This window comes from Carcharodon carcharias, chromosome 20, assembly GCF_017639515.1.
Source record: "Carcharodon carcharias isolate sCarCar2 chromosome 20, sCarCar2.pri, whole genome shotgun sequence".
Lineage (NCBI taxonomy): Eukaryota > Metazoa > Chordata > Chondrichthyes > Lamniformes > Lamnidae > Carcharodon > Carcharodon carcharias.
Window position 1 is genome coordinate 68,058,464 of NC_054486.1, and position 21,204 is coordinate 68,079,667.

At 40.7% G+C, this 21,204-nt stretch overlaps 1 protein-coding gene and 1 long non-coding RNA gene across 4 annotated transcripts in view; one reads left to right on the top strand and one right to left on the bottom strand.

Moving 5' to 3' along the window:
* Positions 1–307: 307 nt before the first annotated feature.
* On the top strand, positions 308–19,286 carry vcpkmt (valosin containing protein lysine (K) methyltransferase). 2 transcript variants are annotated; one of them, XM_041214129.1, is made up of 5 exons: positions 308–600; positions 4,433–4,543; positions 11,062–11,134; positions 14,246–14,365; positions 16,600–19,286. In XM_041214129.1, exons 1-5 carry the CDS (start codon positions 356–358, stop codon positions 16,708–16,710), a joined length of 660 nt encoding a protein of 219 aa, XP_041070063.1. In that variant the 5' UTR covers positions 308–355; the 3' UTR covers positions 16,711–19,286. The 2 variants fall into 2 exon arrangements, with proteins under 2 accessions (XP_041070063.1, XP_041070064.1); XM_041214130.1 differs by lacking the exon at positions 11,062–11,134 and having other exon boundaries at positions 4,433–4,532.
* The window catches only part of LOC121292284, a 38,682-nt gene continuing 21,917 nt past the window's right edge, over positions 4,440–21,204 (bottom strand). The window contains exons 3-4 of one of the 2 annotated variants that reach the window (XR_005946255.1): positions 16,722–16,777; positions 4,440–5,213 (exon numbers count right to left, since the gene is read on the bottom strand). This is a non-coding gene — a long non-coding RNA (uncharacterized LOC121292284). The remainder of the gene's footprint in view (positions 5,214–16,721; positions 16,778–21,204) is intronic. The other variant, XR_005946256.1, reaches the window with a different exon arrangement.

The following is a 21,204-nucleotide window of genomic DNA, read 5'->3' on the forward strand; positions in this document are numbered from 1 at the left end:
CCAAAATAAAAATACCTGGAAAAACTCAGCAGGTCTGGCAGCATCGGCGGAGAAGAAAAGAGTTGACGTTTCGAGTCCTCATGACCCTTCAGGCCTCGAAACGTCAACTGTACTCTTCTCCGCCGATGCTGCCAGACCTGCTGAGTTCTTCCAGGTATTTCTTTTTTTTTAAACCAATTTCCTCAATTGGACCGGAAAGAGCCAATGGGCGGCGCGGGCTGTGGAGCGTCCATCCGTTTGAATGTAAAAGGGCTGGGGATTGGCTGCTTCGCCTGTAGATCATTTATTGTAAACGGTCACCATTATGGCTGGGAGTTGCTGGGCTTCTGGCCTGGGTAGTGCTGGGGCCTCATTGATGGAGGGGGCTGAGTCTGGTTATTTTGTGCGGGCGGTGGAGCGGCACTCTGGTGCGGAGCTGCGCATTAAGCAGTGCAGCGCCGGCGATGTGGGCTGTGTGGTGTGGGACGCGGCGCTGGTGTTGGCCAAATACTTGGAGACCAGCGCCTTTTACCGGGATGGCCTCCACGCTTTTACTGGGAAGACCGTAGTGGAGCTGGGCTCAGGGACTGGAGTGGTGGGACTGATGGCTTCTGTTCTGGGGTAAAGATTATCTCGGTACTGGTTTTTATTCATCAGGAAACAAAGTATTAGAGACGATGATTAGGGGAAATAAATATCCGTTGCGTTAAGAGTTTTGGCGTTTTCAGCATCTGCACTCATCTCTTCATAATGTATATAAGATGGTGATGCCTGAATTTACAACACTGAAACAAGCCAAACGGCCTGTGCCGTTGTTTATGCTCCGAACCACCTTCACCTTACTTAATCTAACCCTAATAGCATGTTCTTTATTGCAATCGCTCTGTTGTTTATCCAACTTCACCCTAAATGAATCTACACTGTTTGCCTCAGCTCCTCCTCACAACGTGTTCCACAGTCTGACCATATTGAATCCCCTATTCATTCCTGACCGTCATATATTTATGGCCCCTAATTTTGGTTATTCAACAAAAGAGGCTACATCTACCTGATCAAACCCTTCATCTTAAAGATCTCCATCTGGTTATTTTTCTATAGAAAGGAGCCCTAGCCAATTTAGTGATACTGGAAATGGCCCTTGTGATTTTTCTAGATGTACTTGTGATGTCAAGGCAAATCCTATTCCCAAGTTGACACTCGCTGAAACCATTCCAATTTGTACTCATCCTCTCCCAAGCACCTGTGGGATGGGTGGATGGCTGATTTAGTTTTCCTCTTTCTGCATTGAGCTGAGGTAAGTAATTTGCATTCTACTGGCTGCATCTTCTGGATATCACTATTTGCTCCAAGTACTGAATGTTACAACCTCCATGCCCTTCCTACCTCCCCCGGTTCATTTTGCAAGCCATTTGATGAGTTGCAGCTACAAGACCAGCTTACTAATGTCTTATGGCTGTATATCAAAATCTTACATTTATAATACCTTTAACCTTTTTATGTAGCTCAAAGGAGAGTTTATCAGACAAAATTTGACAACAATTCACAAATGAGATATTGGGATTGTTAACCAAAATCTTTGTCAAAGAGTCAGGTTTTAAGGGGAGCTTTAAAGTGGATTTGGGGAGGTGTGGGGTAGTGAAGAGTGAGAATGGGTGTTATTTTTAAAATATTTTTGTGGAATTTGTATTATTCTGTAAAGAAGCCTGGGTGTTGTGTGTGTGTGTGGTTTAATTAAGTTGGGCAAGAGATTGATAGGAGTCAGGTTGTCTGGGGAGTTTGAAACATGGGAAGGATAGAGGTGTTAATTTTGAGGTACAACTAAAAAGGTTGGATCTAACATTTGCATTTTTAGGTAAGTTGAGAGTTTGTTTGAATATCATAGGGGAGTCTAAGATAACAAAAAAAAATTTGCATCTTGCAGGAGTTCCATAGGTAAATAGTAGTGGGGATGTTTTATTTTATTGACCTAAAAGCAAAGACGTAATAGTGACATGAAAGATTTTATATTTGGAAGAATTTGAGTTTCAAAGAATGAGAACAATGGAACTGGAGATAGATGGGCTGGGAGGAGGTGCAGTTTGAATCAGCCATCCAGTCAAGCCAGAAAAATCTTGCGCTGCAACAAGTAGTTTTATTCCGAAGTGGATTCCATTGCAGAGTGGAAGAGGGTAGAGGTCAGGTGGTATCCCTTTATTAAAGCTACAGCAGTTTGCATTGGATAATACTGGATTTCATAGTTAGACATCTATAAGGGAGTGTTGCCTGGAAGGTATTTACTTGTGGGTTTGACCAAGTAGAGAGTTTTTTTTGTGTTTTGTAAGGCTAACCTTAATAGTGTAACTGTAATCTTGTATGCATAAGTTTTCTTTTATTCTTAATAAAACTTTTACTTTTAATTTTTAAAATCCCAAAAGTGTTACTGGACCTCTTACTGCTGAGATCAGAACGTTGTCTTCTCGTTTTCAGAATACAAAAAAGGGTATGGCCCACAAGTTTCTCTCTGGAATTTGGTTTGCACAGCAATTAAAACCGGCTGTGGTCATAATGAGATACTGTGGGCTTTGGGTGGGGGGTCGGTGGGGGGGTTTGTGGCAATTCCAGAGCTTTGGGCTTAGGCAGCGGGTATGACTACTGTTAGTGGGTGAACACAATTCGGAATGCACAAGAGGCCAGAACTGAATAGTACAGAGATTCCAGGAGATTGTAGGGCTGGAGGAGGTTACAGAGATAAAAAGGTACAAAGCCATGATGGGTGAATGGTGTATAGTGTGTTAGGACATGGGCAACAGAGTTTTGGATGAGCTCAAACTTATCGAGAATGGAAGATGCAGGGGAGCTTTAGAATAGTCGAGTCAGGTGACGAAAGCGTGGACAGGGGTTGCAGTTGCAGGGATGTAGACAGCATGGGTGAGGGTTTCAGCTGCAGATAAGCTGACGCAGGGACAGGCAATGTATAGATACGTCCTTTGTGATGGAAAGAATATGGGGCTGGAGGCTCAGTTCTGGGCTAGCTGCCCTTGAGCTTTTAGTTAATTGGCCAAACATCAGTTCCCTTGACTGTCACTTTTTATCATGCTGTGAAATGCATTCAGCTATCTTCCTATGTTATAGATGCCAAGTAAATACAAGTTGTGTTGGGGTGCCCCAAAATCAAAACTATTTTTTTGAGCAGGTCAGCTACCATTGCTTGTGTCATCCTCTAGGCTAAAACGCAAGTGTGCTGTTTTCTCTGAAAATTGCAGATTGGTTGTGCTGTTTGGCTGAAAGGCAGGCTTGAAGCAAAAAATTGCACTTTGGGGAGTCAGGAAGTGATATACTCTCCTCAGAATTCCCAACGTCTTTCTGCTCATATAACCACAGTAATTTTATGGCTGGCACAGTCTCTGGTCAGTGGTAACCCGCAGGATGTTGATAGTGAGGGCGTCAGTGATAATGTCATTGAATATCAAGGGGCGATGTATAGATTCTCTCTTGTTGTTCAATGTTCTGCAAGTAAGTGGCAGGTAACATTCACACCACACATCAGCCCAAGCCTGGATGTTGTCCAGGTCTTGCTGCATAGGGACACAGACTGCTTCAGTATCTGAGGAGTCATGAATGGTACTGAACATCCTCACTTCTAACCTTATGATGGAGGGAAGGTCATTAATGAAGCAGCTGAAGGCTTAGGAAACTACCTAAGGAACTCCTGCAGTGAGGTTCTGTGACTTGATTGACTTCCAACAACCACAACCATCTTCTTTTGTGCTAGGTATGACGACTAGTGGACAGTTTTCCCCTTGATTCCCATTGACTTCAGCTTTATTGGAGCTCCTTGATGCCACACTTGGGTGAAATGCTGTTTTGATCTCACTATCACCTCATCTCAGGAATTTAGTTCTTTGCTTGATGTTTGGACCAAGGCTGTGATGGAGCCTGGAGTCAACTAGACATAGCAGAACCCAAACAGAGCATCTATGAGCAGGTTTTTGGTGAATAGGTACCTCTTGATAGCACTGTCAATAACACCTTCCATTACTTTGCCAATTATTGAGTAGACTGGTAAGGCAATTATTAATCAGATTGGATTTGTTCTGCCTTTTGTGGATAGGACATACCTAGCTAATTTACCATATTGTTGGACAGATGTTAGTGTTGTAGCTACGCTGGAACAGCTTGGCTGCGAATGTGACTAGTTCTGGAGCATAAGTCTTCTGCACTACAGCTGGATCTTGGCGGGACCCGTAGCCTTTGCTGTATGCAGTGCACTCAGCTGTTTCTTGATCATGTGTGAATTGGATTGGCTGAACACTGGCATCTGTGATAACGGGGACCTCAGGAAAAGGCTAAGATTGATCATCCGCTTGGAACTTCTGACTGAAGATGATTGTGGTTATGCAAAATCAAATATAAAATGTTCTGAAGTTTTATTTGATTTTCATTCCAAACTAATGCATTCCTTTCTGTTTTCCAGGGCACACGTCACAGTCACAGATCTTGAAGAGTTGCAGGATTTACTTAACATAAACATCAATGATAACAAGCACTTGGTTACTGGTTCTATCCAAGCCAAGGTACTTAAATGGTTTGTACTTAATTGACTTTAAAATTTTATAACAAAAGTTTTCAACTATTTGCACTTGAACAAAAACATTCAGAACAAAAGCTTGGGAAATCAGATAACCTTTACATCAGTTTCACTGAAAGTTTTTCGAATAGGCACTGATTTCTTTGGGACTGGCAGAAATGGGGGGCAAAAGTAACTGTTCATCATCCTCCCCATATCAATGGATTAATGTAACTGTGAAGGGGGTAACAAGTAGGAAGAGAGGAAACTATCATAGGGATTAGTCTGTCAAAATATTTCATTTTTGTCTTGAAACTTTTTAATTGCTGTTACTTTCTGTGAAGATACAGAAATGCTTCCATTTCTTCCATCACTCCAATGGATAACTTCCATTCACACCTGTTCTCTTTTTGTCAGTGCAGGAGTATCTTTAGACAAGCAATTAATTTCTCCTTTAGTAGCAAGTTGTAATATCTTCTTACTCATACCAGATGGCATTGACAGCTTTGGTTTCAGGAAGAAGAATTTTACACGTGTTTCTTCAAGCCTTATCAGTTAACCATGGTGAGAGCAAGCTGTACCACAGTGAAACTTGAACCCAAATAGTATTGTGAGGTTTGTTTTTCTCCAGTAGTTACTATTCCATTGTGGTCATCTGAAAATGAACTTAATTTTCATTATGTGGATGCTGAAAAAGGAATAAATCATAAGCGTTAAAATTGCAATATTTGAGCAATCTATGAACAAAAGCGAGTTTGAAACTTGTGATGGAGGCTGAATACTGTTACTTGTCAAAGGTTACTTGTCCTAGTATTTGGTACATGTCTGTATATGGTTCATGGAACACTGGATTTATTGGTTTTGGATGCTGGTATGAGAATCGGATTAATAGGCCTGTCACCTTGTTAATGCTAAAAACAAAAAGCTGGAAATCCAAAATAAAAATACCTGGAAAAACTCGGCAGGTCCGACAGCATCTGTGGAGAGGAGCACAGTTAACGTTTTGAGTCCGCATGACTCTTCAACAGAACTAAGGAAAAATAGAAAAGAGGTGAAATATAAGCTGGTTTAAGGGGGGGGTGGGACAGGTAGAGCTGGATAGAGGGCCAGTGATAGGTGGAGATAGCCAAAAGATGTTATAGACAAAAGGACAGAGGTGTTGAAGGTGGTGCTATTATTTAAGGAATGTGCTAATAGTGGGGGTGGGGTGGGGGGAAGGGATCGAAATAGGTTAAAAGGTAGAGATAAAACAATGGATGGAAATACATTTAAAAATAATGGAAATAGGTGGGAAAAGAAAAATCTTTATAAATTATTGGAAAAAAGGGGGATCGGAAAGTGGGTGGGGATGGAGGAGAGAGTTCATGATCTAAAATTATTGAACTCAATATTCAGTCCAGGAAGCTGTAAAGTGCCTAGTCGGAAGATGAGGTGCTGTTCCTCCAGTTTGCGTTGAGCTTCATTGGAACATTGCAGCAGGCCAAGGACGGACATGTGGGCATGAGAGCAGGGTGGAGTGTTGAAATGGCAAATGACAGGGAGGTCTGGGTCATGCTTGCGGACAGACTGAAAGTGTTCCGCAAAGCGGTCACCCAGTCTGCGTTTGGTCTCTCCAATGTAGAGGAAACCGCATTGGGAGCAGCGAATGCAGTAGACTAAATTGAGGGAAGTGCAAGTGAAATGCTGCTTCACTTAAAAGGAGTGTTTGGGCCCTTGGACGGTGAGGAGAGGGGAAGTAAAGGGGCAGGTGTTGTAGCTTCTGCGGTTGCATGGGAAGGTGCTGTGGGAGGGGGTTGAGGTGTAGGGGGTGATGGAGGAGTGGACCAGGGTGCCCCAGAGGGATTGATCCCTGCAGAATGCTGCTGGGGGGTTGAAGGGAAGATGTGTTTGGTGGTGGCATCATGCTGGAGTTGGCGGAAATGGCGGAGGATGATCTTTTCAATGCGGAGGCTGGTGGGGTGATAAGTGAGGACAAGGGGGACCCTATCGTGGTTCTGGGAGGGAGAGGAAGGTGTGAGGACGGATGCGCGGGAGATGGGCCGGACACGGTTGAGGGTCCTGTCAACCACCGTTGGTGGAAAACCTCGGTTAAGGAAGAAGGAAGACATGTCAGAGGAACTGTTTTTGGAAGTGCCATCATCGGAACAGATGCGACAGAGGCGAAGGAACTGAGAGAATAGGATGGAGACCTTACAGGAAGCGGGTTGTGAGGAGCTGTAGTCGGTAGGCTTGTAATGAATATTGGTGGACAGTCAATGAGCAGAAATTGAGACAGAGAAGTCAAGGAAAGGAAAAGAAGAGTCAGAGATGGATCATGTGAAAATGATGGAGGGTGGAAATTGGAAGCAAAATTAATAAATTTTTCCCTGTCCAGACGAGAGCATGAAGCAGCACTGAAGCAAATATCGATGTACCGGAGAAAGAGCTGTGGGAGGAGGCCGGAGTAGGACTGGAACAAGGAATGTTCCACATACCCCATAAAGAGACAGGCATGACTGGGGCCCATGCGGGTACCCATGGCCACACTTTTATTTGGAGGAAGTGAGAGGAGTTTAAGGAGAAGTTGTTCAGTGAGAGAACAAGTTCATCCATACGGAGGAGAGTAGTGGTGGATGGGGATTGTTTGGGCCTCTGTTCGAGGAAGAAGCGGAGAGCCATCAGACCATCCGGGGCGGGGGGGGTGGTGGAGGTGTAGAGGGATCGGACGTCCATGATGAAGAGGAGGCAGTTGGGTCCAGGGAACTGGAAATTGTTGATATGATGTAGGGTGTCAGAGGAATCATGGATGTATTTGGGAAGGGACTGGACAAGGGGAGAGAGAGAATGGAGTCAAGATAGCAAGAAATGAGGCAGGAACAAACTGACACGATCGGTCTGCCGGGACAGTCCTGTTTGTGGAGTTTGGATAGGAGGTAGAAGCGGGCCGTCCGAGGTTGGGATACTGAGGTTGGAAGCTGTGGAAGGAAGATCTCCAGAGGAGATGAGGTCAGTAACAGTCCTGGAAACAATGGCTTGATGTTCAGTGGTGGGGTCATGGTCCAGGGGGAGGTAGGAGAACCTCCATCCCCCACCGGGATGGTCTGATGGCTCTCCGCTTCTTCCTCGAACAGAGGCCCGAACAACCCCCATCCACCACTAATCTCCATCTGGCTGAACTTGTTCTCTTACTGAACAATTTCTCCTTAAACTCCTCTCACTTCCTCCAAATAAAAGGTGTGTCTATGGGTACCTGCATGGACCCCAGTTATGTCTGTCTCTTTATGGGGTATGTGGAACATTCCTTGTTCCAGTCCTACTCCGGCCCCCTCCCACTGCTCTTTCTCCGGTACATCGATATTCGCTTCAGTGCTGCTTCATGCTCTCGTCTGGACCTGGAAAAATTAATTAATATTGCTTCCAATTTCCACCCCTCCATCATTTTCACATGATCCATCTCTGACACTTCTCTTCCCTTCCTTGACTTCTCTGTCTCAATTTCTGGTGATAGACTGTCCACCAATATTCATTACAAGTCTACCGACTACAGCTCCTTACACCCCGCTTCCTATAAGGACCCCATCCTATTCTCTCAGTTCCTTCGCCTCTGTCACATCTGTTCTGATGCTGCCACTTTCAAAAACAGTTTTTCTGACATGTCTTCCTTCATCCTTAACTGAGGTTTTCCACCCACGGTGGTTGACAGGGCCATCAACCGTGTCCGGCCCATCTCCCGTGCATCCGCCCTCACACCTTCCTCTTCCTCCCAGAACCATGATAGGGTCCCCCTTGTCCTCACTTATAACCCCACCAGCCTCTGCATTGAAAGGATCATCCTCTGCCATTTCCGCCAACTCCAGCATGATGCCACCACCAAACACATCCCCCCCCCCCGCCAAAGTGGCATTCCGCAGGGATCGTTCCCTCTGGGACACCCTGGTCCACTCCTCCATCAGCGCCTACACCTCAACCCCCTCCTACAGCACCTTCCCATGCTACCGCAGAAGGTGCAACACCTGCCCCTTCCCCTCTTCTCACCATCCAAGGGCCCAAACACTCCTTTCAAGTGAAGCAGCGTTTCACTTGCACTTCCCTCAATTTAGTCTACTGCATTCGCTGTTCCCAATGCGGTTTCCTCTACATTGGAGAGACCAAATGCAGACTGGGTGACCGCTTTGCGGAACACCTTTGGTCTGTCCACAAGCATGACCCAAACTTCCCTGTCACTTGCCATTTAAACACACCACCCTGCTCTCATGCCCACATGTCCATCCTTGGCCAGCCGCAATATTCCAGTGAAGCTCAACGCAAACTGGAGGAACAGCACCTCATCTTCTGACTAGGCACTTTACAGCCTCCTGGACTGAATATTGAGTTCAACAATTTTAGATCATGAACTCTCTACTCCATCCCCACCCCCTTTCCGATCCCCCCTTTTCCCAACAATTTATATAGATGTTTCTTTTCCCACCTATTTCCATTATTTTTAAATGTATTTCCATCCATTGTTTTATCTCTCCCTTTTAATCTATTTCGATCCCTTCCCCCCACCCCACCCCCACTAGGGCTATCTGTACCTTGCTCAAAGGGCTTTCTTCCTATTAGCTCATTCCTTAAATAATAGCACCACCTTCAACACCTCTGTCCTTTGTCTATAACATCTTTTGGCTATCTCCACCTATCACTGGCCCTCTATCCAGCTCTACCTGTCCCACCCTCCCTTAAACCAGCTTATTTTTCACCTCTTTTCTACTTTTCCTTAGTTCTGTTGAAGATTCATGCGGACTCAAAACGTTAACTGTGTTCCTCTCTGCAGATGCTGTCAGACCTGCTGAGTTTTTCCAGGTATTTTTACCTTGTTAATGCTTTTGTAGTTCTGGGGTACGGGAATAATAAATGTGAACTAGCAAAGGTATTTAAAATAATATATCTTATTATTAAGCTAGAGGTAGAGTCTTTTGGTCATGTCCTTTTTCATATAGTAAACTCTCACTTCTGATCAGGCAATCAGAATTTTTTATAAGGTTTTCATTGAGAAATGGGCAGTGGAGGTTTGGGGGAAGAATTAACTTGAACTTATAACACCTGCCCTTTAGTTGTGAAGTACTTTGTGACATCTAATAATTTTTGAAGTGCAGTCACTGTTGCATAGAGAAACCTATCGGTTTGCTTGTGTGACAATCCCACCAACAGCAAATTAAATAAATGTGGGTTTTGGCAATTGTTCTGACTTCTCTCAAAGGGAGAAAACATTGCTCATAATAGTTCATGGAATGTTGTCTTTATCTGAAACAGCCCCACGGAGGGCATAATTTAACGATTCATTTGAAAGATATGTTGGTGATGCTATCTTTTCTTCAATACTGCATTGAGCTTTAGATCATGCAATCAAACCCTAAAATTAGGCTTGAAGGTAAAATGTTGCTGAAATGAGTGCTACCAACTGAGCAAAACTAATACAGAATGTGTTAAACTGTGCTTTGCTTGTATTGGAAATCAAAACTGAATGCAGAAAAGGATTTGGTATTAAAATGTTTTTCAAGGGAATAGCCACCACTTTGTAGAGTGCCTAATGGCTGCTTTTATTTAGATCTGAAGTTATAATCTTGCTTTTTGCATCATGTTTTGGATGTGCAAAAGTGGCACTATGGTTCTGGTATTTGGTGGCATGCCAATCTTGGGTTGAGCTGTGCAACTTACTCTGATTTGATGTAAAACAGATTTTTGAAGTGTTCATGTACTCTGGACTTCTAGGCTCTTTTTTTTCTTAAATGAGGTATTGATTCTTTCAAAGCATGGCATTGCGATCTCTCTTAACGTTATAAAATAGCCACAATGGGAGCACGAATCTGCAGCCATGTAAGCAGACGGTACAAGTTATCGTTTGCTGTGTAACTTTAGTCTTGCCAGCTGTGGTTCACATATTTCAGGTCCTGATTTACACTAACAAAATGTAATCAAAAAGATTAATATTCCTTTATTTCAAGGAAGTTGGAGTTCAGAAGTGAGGGAATGCTATATTTGTACAGAGCTTTGGTCAGACCCCTTCTGAAAGACTATTTTCAGTTTTGGGCACAGAGCCTTAAAGAAATTGGCTTCTGAGGGAGTGCAGTACAAATTCCCCAGAATGATACCAGGGATTAAAGCATTAAATTATGAGGACAGGTTGCATAAAATTGGCTTGTATTTCCTTTAGGTTGGATCTAGAGAAATTATTTCCTCTGAAGCAATCCAGAACAAGTGGGTATAATTTTAACATTAGAGCAATGCCATTTTGGAATGAAATCACGACGCATTTCTGCACACATGGTTTGTGAGCATCTGGAACTTGCTCTTGACAAAAATAGATACCAGATTAGTTGTAATTATCAAGACAGAGATTTTTGCTAGGCAGTATCAAAGGATATTGATTCAAGGTGAGTAATTGAAGTTGAGGTACAAATCACCTAAAATCTAATTGAATGATGCAACACGCTCAAGGGGCTGAATGACCTTTCCGTTTTCTATGACCACATAACATAATTGCATTCTTAATGTTTCTGTATTGTGGTATTTTTCAGGGGTGAAAGTGTGAAAGACCTTCCACCTGACCCAGACTACATTCTTGTGGCAGACTGTATTTACTATGAACAGGTGTGTACACCTGAGATTTTAAAAGGTAGCTCCCCGAACAAATGTGTACTTTAAGGAGATTGTTCCTGAACAGTTGTTTTTAATCCAACATATGCAATAAAAATATTTTTACAGAAAAATCCAATTGTATTTTTCCTCATCAGATACAAAGACCAGATGATGGTTATAATTCCTGTACATGTAGCTAATTTAATAATGGTTGTTTATGCAGCATAAATTATATATTTGAATTTTGTAAATTTAAAAGTATAATTTTTATATAATTCAATAATCTTAAATCGTGCTTTGATGTAACATCAAATTGATTGTAAAATTAATGTATGCATTCATTAACTCCATTTGTTGCATTTACAGTATGGAAGAAATATAGATGCTTACTGCATAGGAGACCATTTAGTCTAATCCAAAACTAAATCCACTGCCCTACTATCCCACTGCTCCTGTATTTTCCTCTACTTTCTTTCTAAAATTCCACTTTTAAACTACTTGCATATATTTACAATATATGGATACGTCCTAACAATGTTTGGTTAAGATGAGGGTTGCAAATCATTTCTGAGCTTGTCTTAATGTTTAAGAATGCCTTCTTGGAATTAAATGTAGCAGGATTATACAGAATCCTGCTACATATCTGTATAGTTTTTGAAGGTTCAGATATGCTGTATTTTAAATAACAACAGATATCAGTGGATCAGGTAGCATATATAGAGAAAGGAAGGTGGGGGTTAATGTTTCAGGCCAGTGATGTTTTGTCAGAACACTTTCTTTTTCACAGATGTTGCCTGACCTTTTGAGTATTTCCAGCATTTTTTGGTTATTTCAGATTTCTACATCGGCACTTTTTCACTTCGTGCTATACTTTAACCCCTTGGATTGAGGGTGATCTCAAAAAGATGTTTGAATCCTTGAGTTAATTGGTATTTATAAAATTTGATTACACAGCTTATTGCAGTAGTAAAGCTACACGTGCAAGGAATATTTTTAACCCTGCACTTCCATTTTAAATGCTAATTTTAATTATTTGTTTCTCTATTTGTTCCTGTTCTGCCAGTCCTAATTTTTACTTGAATTGTCATTATTTATATGATCCAACTTAAGTTTTAAATAAATCTTCACCTTCCAACCATTCTGAAGAGGGGAGGAGCTCAAAATTAACTTTCATTGGATGAAAATTAACTGCTAACTTTTTGCTAATTGAAAAGCCACACCGTGAACAGTGGCTTTTGCAGTTTTGGTTTCCCTACCTAAGGAAGGTAAACTTTCCATAGAGGAAGTGCAACAAAGATTCACTAAATTAATTCCTGGGACAGAGAAATTGACCTGTGAGGAAAGATTAAATAGACTGGGACTTTATTCTCTGGACTTTAGAAGAATGTGAGGTGATCTTATTCAAACGTACAAAATCCTTACATGGCTCGAGAGGGTAAATGTAGGAAGGATGCTTTCCTTGGCTGAAGGGTCTAGAACCAGGGGAGACAGTCTCAGCATAAAGGCAGACCATTAGGATGGAGAAGAAATTCCTCCTCCTCACTGAGGGTGGTGAACCTTTTGGAATTCTGTGCCCTGGAGGGCTGTGGAGGCTCAGTCATTGAGTATGTGCAAGACTGAGATTGACAGATTTCTGCATATTAAAGACATCAAGGAATACAGGGATACAGGAAAATGGTATTGATGCAGAAAAATGGTATTGATGTAGAAGATCAGCCATGATCTCACTGAATGATGGAGCGGGCTTGAGGGGCTGAATGGCCCACTCCTATTTCTTATGTTATTAATCATTAGTCCTCACTACCATTATTGAAACATGTAATTGGCTGATGACTAAGGTTGAGAAAATCTCAAGCAATATTATATTTTGTTTACAACTGACATTTTAAAAGAAAATAGTGATTTTAACTTCACATCTAATCACACTTCGCATTTTCATATGCATTTCTTGTTTGAAGACCTTAAGTTTTCAGTTTTGTACATGTATGAGTTCCTACTTTAATATTTTTGTAAATTTAAGCACTTGTAAGAAACCATAAATCATACTGTGACTGTTCAGCTTCTCCTGCATTAGAGTCATAGAATTTTACAGCATGGAAAAAGGCCCTTCGGCCCATTGTGCCTGCACAGGTCATCAAGCCCCTATCTACTCTAATCCCATTTTCCAACACTTGGCCCATAGCCTTGTATGCTATGGTGTTTCAAGTGTTCATCTAAATACTTCTTAAATGTTGTGAGGGTTCCTGCCTCTACCACCCTTTCAAGTCCTTAGTTTTTCAACCCCTGGGTGAAAAAAAATGTCCTCAAATCCCCTATTAAACCACCTGTCCCTTACCTTAAATCTATGTCCCTGGTCATTGACCCCTCCACTAATGGGCAAAGTTTCTTCCTATCTATGCCCCTCCATAATTTTGCACACCTCAATCAGGTCCCCCCTCAGCCTTCTCCACTCAAAGGAAAACAACCCAGCCTATCTAGTGTCTCTTCATAGCTGAAATGCTCCAGCCCAGGAAAATTTATGGTGAATCTCCTCTGCACCCTCTCCAGTGCAATCACATCCTTCCTGCTGTATGTGGACAAGAACTGCACACAGTACTCCAGATGTGGCCTAACTAACATTTTGTACAGCTCCATCGTAACCTCCCTGCTCTTATATTCAATGCCTTGACTAATAAAGACAAGTATCCCAAATGCTTTCTTAACCACCTTACCTACCTGTCCTGCTGCCTTCAATGATCTGTGGACATGCACACCAAGGTCCCTCTGATCCTCTGTACTTCCTAGGGTCCCCTACTATTCATTGTGTAATCCCTTGCCATGATAGTCCTCCCAAAATATATTACCTCACACTTTTTTCAAGATTAAATTCCATTTGCCACTGTTTTGCCCATCTGACCAGCCCATACATATCGTACTGTAGTCTAAGGCTCCCTTCCTTGCTAGTTACCACGCCACCAATTTTCATGTCATCTGCGAATTTACTGATCATACCTCCCACATTCATGTCGAAATCATCAATGTATACTGCAAACAGCAACGTTGTATAAATATAGGTTTAAAATAAGATAATATTTACAATGTTCAAAATTAGTTTAATGTTTCAACAATATGCTGATCTTGCAGTCTTTAGAGCCCTTGCTAAGGACCATGAAGGAACTTACAGGGAACAGTAGCTGTATCTTATGTTGCTATGAAGAGAGGACAATAGGAAACAACCCTAAAATAGAGATCAGTTTCTTTGAGGTATGTTTTTCATTACTTATTGGATTGGATTAACTGTAGCTCCATGGTTAATATTATAGCTTGATTAGGAATGTGATATTGACAAATTGAAACTGGTTGCACACCATATTCATGAAAAAAAAACTGCTTTCAGTATACTACTGTATGAAAAGTGTTTGCTTGATCTCCAATCTAGTTATAACCAGGATTTTGAGTGATGAAATTGGAAATTGGTTATGCACTTTATTAGCTGCTGTTTAACAAATGAATTTGTTTCAAACCTGAGGAACTTATCAACAACCAATGATTAATGTTGGAATACAGCTAAATGTATGTTGCTAATGTGATGTAGCTCAGACTTAATCCAATGGTTCTAACTCAAAGCAGATCATGGCATTAGTTACTTTGTGGTTGGAATATTGTAGACAGTTTTGCATAATCATTATAGAGAATATAAAAGCAATGAAAAAGGTGCAATGTAGATTCACTGGAATCTTATCAGCTGTATAAGATTGTAGTTATAAAGTCAGACTTGAGCTATCGCTCAATCCAATCCATTTCACGCACTCCTACTCTAACCCTTCCCCTCCCTCCCAGAACCATGAGTGTGTTCCGTTGTCCTCATTTTCCATCCCACCAGCTCCTGTATTCAACGGATCATCCCCCACCATTTTCACCAGCTCTAGCATGATGTCATCACCAAAAACATCTTCCCCTGCCTTCCCATTTCAGCTTTCTATAGGGATTGTTCCTCCATGATAGCATGGTTCACTCCACAATCGCTCCTAACATTCCCTCCTTTCCCTATAGCACCTTCCCATGCAGGCGCAGGAGATGCTGCACCTGTCCTTCACTTCCTCCTGTCTCACCATCTAAGGTCCCAAACATTTCTTTCAAGTGAAACAAGGATTTACTTGTACTGCTTTCAATTTGGTTTCCTGTATTCGTGATTCCCGATATGGTCGTCCCCACACTGGGGAGACCATAAACATGTACTGGGTAACCACTTTGTGGAACACCCCTGTTTAGTCTGCAAACATCGCCCTGAGCTTCCTGCCACTTTGTCATTTTATTTCTCCGCCTTGATCCCACTCTGACTTTTCTGTCCGTGGCCTGCCAGTGTTCCAATGAAGCTCAACACCAGCTTGAGGAACAAAATTCCATTTTTCGTGTGGCCATTCTCGAGCCTTCTGAACTCAATATTGAGTTCAATAACTTTAGATCATAAACTTTTTTTTGCTGGCTTGTTTCATTCTTTATCTTTTCATGTTAAATTCACATTGGCTGCTAAGTAGCCATTTCACTACTCATCTTTGTTTCTTTACTCTCTCCATTGCCACTCTTTTTGGCTTTGGCATCATGAAATCTTTTGTCAGTTAATCTCTCCTACCCTCCACCCTATTACAGACCTTTCCTTTGCTCTTCCTCTCCCATTCTACTGACTTCAAAACTCTTAATTTCTAATTTCATTTCTGATGAAAGGGCACCTCTCCATTGATGCTGCCTGACCTGAGTATTTGCAGCATTTTTCTTTAAACTTGTTATGGCTTTTTCACTTTAGCTGAGCAAGTTAAAAGGTGACTTGATGGAGGTCTTCAAAAATGAGTTAGGAGAAGGTAAAATATTAATCTAAAAAGCCATCTAGACAAGAAGAGGTGATAACTTTACAATAATCACTGAAATAATCAGAGAGGCCAGAAATAAATCTTTACAATGTGTGGCTGGAGTGTAGAACTCTCTGCCACAAGCTGCTGTTGAAGCAGTGTCTAAATTATTTAAAATTACATCAGACGATTGGTTGAAAAATAAGTATTGAAGGGCCTAACAATTTGAATTTGATTTATAAACTTGTGGAGAAAAATGGCAGGGCAAATTGTCTGCTTGTGTGGTGTTCAGCCAATGAGATCTCTTTATAAAATGTAGTAAGACAGAAAGCAGGAGTTTTTTATAGATTGAGTGTCTTTTCTGTATGTAATTTCAGCTAACTTCCCTTATTGGTTAGGTTGGATCTAATATTGATTTAAGTATTTTTAAAAGGAATATATTTTCATCAATTGAGAGCTAATAGTGACCTATTGCTGCTAGCATTAGTGTACTGTCTGGATACAATGATGTGCAGAGGCCAGGCTTTAGTAACTCAGCTCGACTGTAAAGATGAAATGAGATTTATGGTAAATATTTAAAAACTCAGATGTATTTGATTTATTGTTTTTTTTTTTTGCATTGTTAAATTCTAACATCCCTTGTTTTATTAGCTTTTGCAGTCTGATTTTGAAATAGAAGAGATTCCATTGGATAGGCATGATGAGGAATACAGAAGTGAAGACATTCATATTTTACACATAAAGAGAAAAAGACATCATTAAAGCCTCCTTACCTTGAAACAAAAACTTGGACTGTTTGTTTTCATATTCCCCCACAAAATAATTCAACCTTGATGTAAGAAGGGACCATTCTTAGTAGTTTTATTTAAATATAACTACTACAGAAGTAAATGTAACTTATTTTTTATAGCCCATGATATGTTCAATCCTGTGGATGTCACCTATTCTATTTTTTATTGAATGTCATTGCACTGTTATTTTTCAGATGTCAGTGTTGTTATCTTTTCTGGCATTTATTCTTGGCAGTAATACAAGCTGTATGATTGATGATGCAGATCTCTCTTGTTTGAGCCCACATTTAATTTGTACAATAACCATAAATATCAGATGCTGTAGGAGAGGTGACTGGCTTACTCCAGCTGCTATTTCTCTAAATACACAGGTGTTCAATCTGATTTCTGCTTGTGGTTCATTAACAGCTTGAGCTTTGTCTTGATTTGTGACATTACAGCATATTTTTTTTTATATTGGATTTATCCTCTCATAACATTCACATTTGAATTCAGCAATGTTCAGACAGGCTACTGGAATTTTTCTAAACCATTGTTTATTTCCTTTTAGAGTTATATAGAGCAAATTGTATTAAAATTTGTTGGTTGGTTTTCAACAGTTATTTTTAATTGTGATTTTCAAACAAGTTTAATCTTTTTCAAACCTGCGCTGACTACATTGACCATTAGGGTTTCAATGACCTGAGAATTAGATTAATCTCTATAATTTTGTAATTGTTTAATGCCTACACAAATTAATGTTGCACTTGTAACCCTTTTGAGCTAGTAAGCTTGATGAAGGTATTCGTTAAATAGTTGCAACACTTCTGAACCTGAATTCTAGGAAAAGAATGATGTGATTGACTCTTAACTGCCCTCTGAAATGGCCTAACAAGTCACTCAGTTCAAGGACAATTAGGGATGAGCAACAAATGCAGGCCTTACCAGCAACACCCACGTCCCATGAAAGAATAGAATATAAAATGGTGCTACGTCATGTCATCTGTTATGCCTCTGAGACATGCACAACAAACAGACTATTCATATGCTGAATACATTTGATATGTGGACATATGGAGGATGTTCCACATATCCTACACAGAATAAGTGCTGGAAATGGCTGGAGAAAAGAGGAAATTATGCATAACATCAAAGAGGAAGATAAATACTTTGGCCACATCATTAGAGCAGATGGTAGACAGAAACAATTATTGGAGGGAAAGATAGATGAAAAACATAGAGGGAAGCAGAAGAGAAAATGGATGACTGATATAATGGACTAGTTGACCTATGTGGAATGTGTAAAAGCAGCAGATTTAAGCTTTTGGGCAGGATGTGAGGGAAAATTGTTTTTATGCAGCAAGTGGCAATTACCTGGAACTTGTTGTCTACGAGGGGATTGGAAGTGGAGACAACGATTTCAAAAGGAAATTCAATGGGCACTTGAAGGAAATAAACTTGCAGGGTTGGAGAATAGGACTGACCAGAGATCTGGTATGGATTTGAAGGGCCAAATGGTCACTTGTACTGAACTGACTAAAATAATTAGTTTAAATTTTCCCAAACCTTTAAGTCACTTTGGTATGCAATCTTAGTTATTTCATTTTAATTTTGTAACATTTGATATACCTGATGTGCATTTCTGCTGCATAGTTGACATAATCATATGCAAGGATGATCAGACATTTGTGAAGGAAGTTAATTTTCCATAACTTCCTCTTGGTTTAAATATGTTTAGTTGAATACAGTAATTTTAAATTCTATAATTATCAGATGTGTACATGTTAAATAAAACTGCAGTAGCTGCTGATCATTTCAGAGATGCAGCATACTAATATTTGTTGGATGGTCACTGCCCTTGGGAAAGAAGGGAAAGTGTACCTGTCGGTTAATAGCAGACGAGAATTTAAACATTGCTGGAGGGTGAACATTGGGCCTCAGTCCATATTTGACTATATAGTGGGAGTTCTAACAAAATTATCATGAATAATTATTTGTTAACTGACCATTTATTTTAATTTACAAACTGTTAATTGCCATTAGTTTAATGCTGCTTTTGCAGATATTTCAGAAATTTTATAGTTAAATGTATTAGTTGAAGGAATTCACAGAAGCCTAGAATGTGATTTAATTTGAGAGATTTTTAAAAACAAATTGCACTTTTTACGTTTCCTAAAATTATCTCCAGTAACTCACCCAAGTAACAGTTTTTCTAGGCAGCTCAACCATAAGGCCATAAAATGACCCTGACCTTATTTGATGTCTACATGCGTGTGGATTTTGTGTTGAGATAAACCCTTCAAGGACTAACGGGGAATTCAACTTGACCGAGAATAGCTGGTATGTACATATAGTGATGGCCTGTAGGCAGCATAAGGAGGGAGAAAACTGAATGCAAGTATTGTAAAACGAATTTAGAAGTACAATTAGAATTTACATTAATTGTGCTTGCAGGTGTCTTTTGATGGAATTACTGTAGTTCTGTTGATGGGCCAGTCAAATGTAACCAATCCTGATTTTTTTTTTCAACTAGTAACATTTTCAGTTTTAAAAACAAAAAACTGTGGATGCTGGAAATCCAAAACAAAAACAGAATTACCTGGAAAAACTCAGCAGGTCTGGCAGCATCGGCAGAGAAGAAAAGAGTTGACATTTCGAGTCCTCATGACCCTTCAACAGAACAGAAGGTTCTGTTGAAGGGTCATGAGGACTCGAAACGTCAACTGTTCTCTGCCGATGCTGCCAGACCTGCTGAGTTTTTCCAGGTAATTCTGTTTTTGTTTTTAACATTTTCAGTTTGTTTTAAATGTGAAATCTAACTGAAGTTAGCATGTTGAACTGAATGTATTTTCCCCCCTCAACTTTAGGAGACCTTGAGCACATGGATTTACAGGCAGATGTCATTAGAGATTTTAAACCAAAAAAAGCCTTTCAATTATTTTTAGTTCATTGTTGCTTTCCTTGGGTGATTGTGAGGGATGGAACGAAGGTAACACCAGTTTTTAAAAATCATTTTCAGGATGTGGGTGTCACAGGAAAGGCTAACTTTTATTGCCCATACCTAGTTGTCCAGTTGACCACTTCAGAGGGCAGTTATGAGTCAACTACATTAGTGTAGGATTGGAACCATATTTAGGCCAGACCAGCTAAGGACAGCATGTTTCCTTACCTTATTGGCTGTGATGTAGTTGAGTTTTATGTTGCCATTTCTAATGGTTTTACTTGACAAAGGTGTGGTTTATTTAATTGAAGTTACTTTATCGTTTAAAAAAATGCACTGTTTGAAAAGCAGTTAATTTTTTTTGTTGATCAGTTAGTAGTCTGTAGTTTTTTTTCAAAGTGTTTAGCCAGCACTGTTGAATAGCTTCTTTCCAGACTAGATTGCTTACTTTGATTTAAAACATGTTACATATCACTTGAATATATCTGAGATTACTTTTAAAAATGGGTGCTGCCTTAATGCATTTTATTCCACTACATGTACCATCTCATCTGTGGTCAACAAAAATGTGCTACAAACAATTCAATTTTTGTAAATTGTAAAATTAATTGATTCCAACTATTGCAAGAATTGACAGAATCAAACAGATCTAGTGTAACACCCAGGCAGAATTTAATTTCCCTCCAAACCCTTCCACCAGGGGAGCAAGCTGGGATGTGGGAAAGTGGCATAAATAGGTAGGAAGGTGTGAGGTGGAGAACCGGTCATCTTCCTAACTCTCCTGATTCAGTTGGGCAGGGAAGGTCAAGGACAACTTTCCAGTCCAGAAGTCAACTGAGTCCTTTTAAGTGTCTTGATTAGGGACCACTTAAGGGCCTCATCCCCCTGCAACTGATATTCTACCAGTGGGAAGGGCTGTGACCAACACCACATGTGGAGGCCACTGGGTATGCCTTTCAAGGGCAAGGGAGCTGGATCCCACCAGCAACAAGGACTGCCCCATCCTCCAATCTCACACCTGCCCCTCCAATGAGGGCCTGGCTGATTGGCCCTGGCAAGCCCACCCTATTTGTCTTTTTTCTAGGGCCTCCTCCATAGTTTCTGTTGCTTCTCTGGGCCTTCTGCAGTCCCAGCTATGGCCGCCGCTTCTGGTAGCACTTCGTTGATTGAAGTCTTGTCAGCCCTTTGGCAGCTCTTGAAGTGGAATCTTCACCTTTTAAAGGCACAGGAACCTCAATGGCAGGCAGTTAACTACCTAACGGCCATTTCATCTAGTCAGGACTCCTAGATGTGGTTGAGGCAGGAGTGCCATTTGACTTTCTAGCCAGTGTATGGGGCCACTGCCGTGGCCATTAAATTGAACCCCTGAAATGCAATGTGTCATCAACAAAATGAAGGCTGCTGTTTACATATCAAAAATATTGTTGAAGCCAGTATAATTAAACTGTTCCTGTATTTTTAGTCCAAATATGAACTGTACAATATTTTGTCTGGAAAATGATGAAACATCATCCTTCAAATCAATGTACAGTAATAAGCTTAATC

Coding starts and splice junctions, on each gene's coding strand:
- vcpkmt (XM_041214129.1), top strand. CDS start 356: ATGGAGGGGGCTGAGTCTGGTTATTTTGTGCGGGCGGTGGAGCGGCAC. Junction 11,135..14,245: donor ACTGTATTTACTATGAACAG/GTGTGTACACCT, acceptor CTGATCTTGCAG/TCTTTAGAGCCCTTGCTAAG. Junction 14,366..16,599: donor TAGAGATCAGTTTCTTTGAG/GTATGTTTTTCA, acceptor TTGTTTTATTAG/CTTTTGCAGTCTGATTTTGA.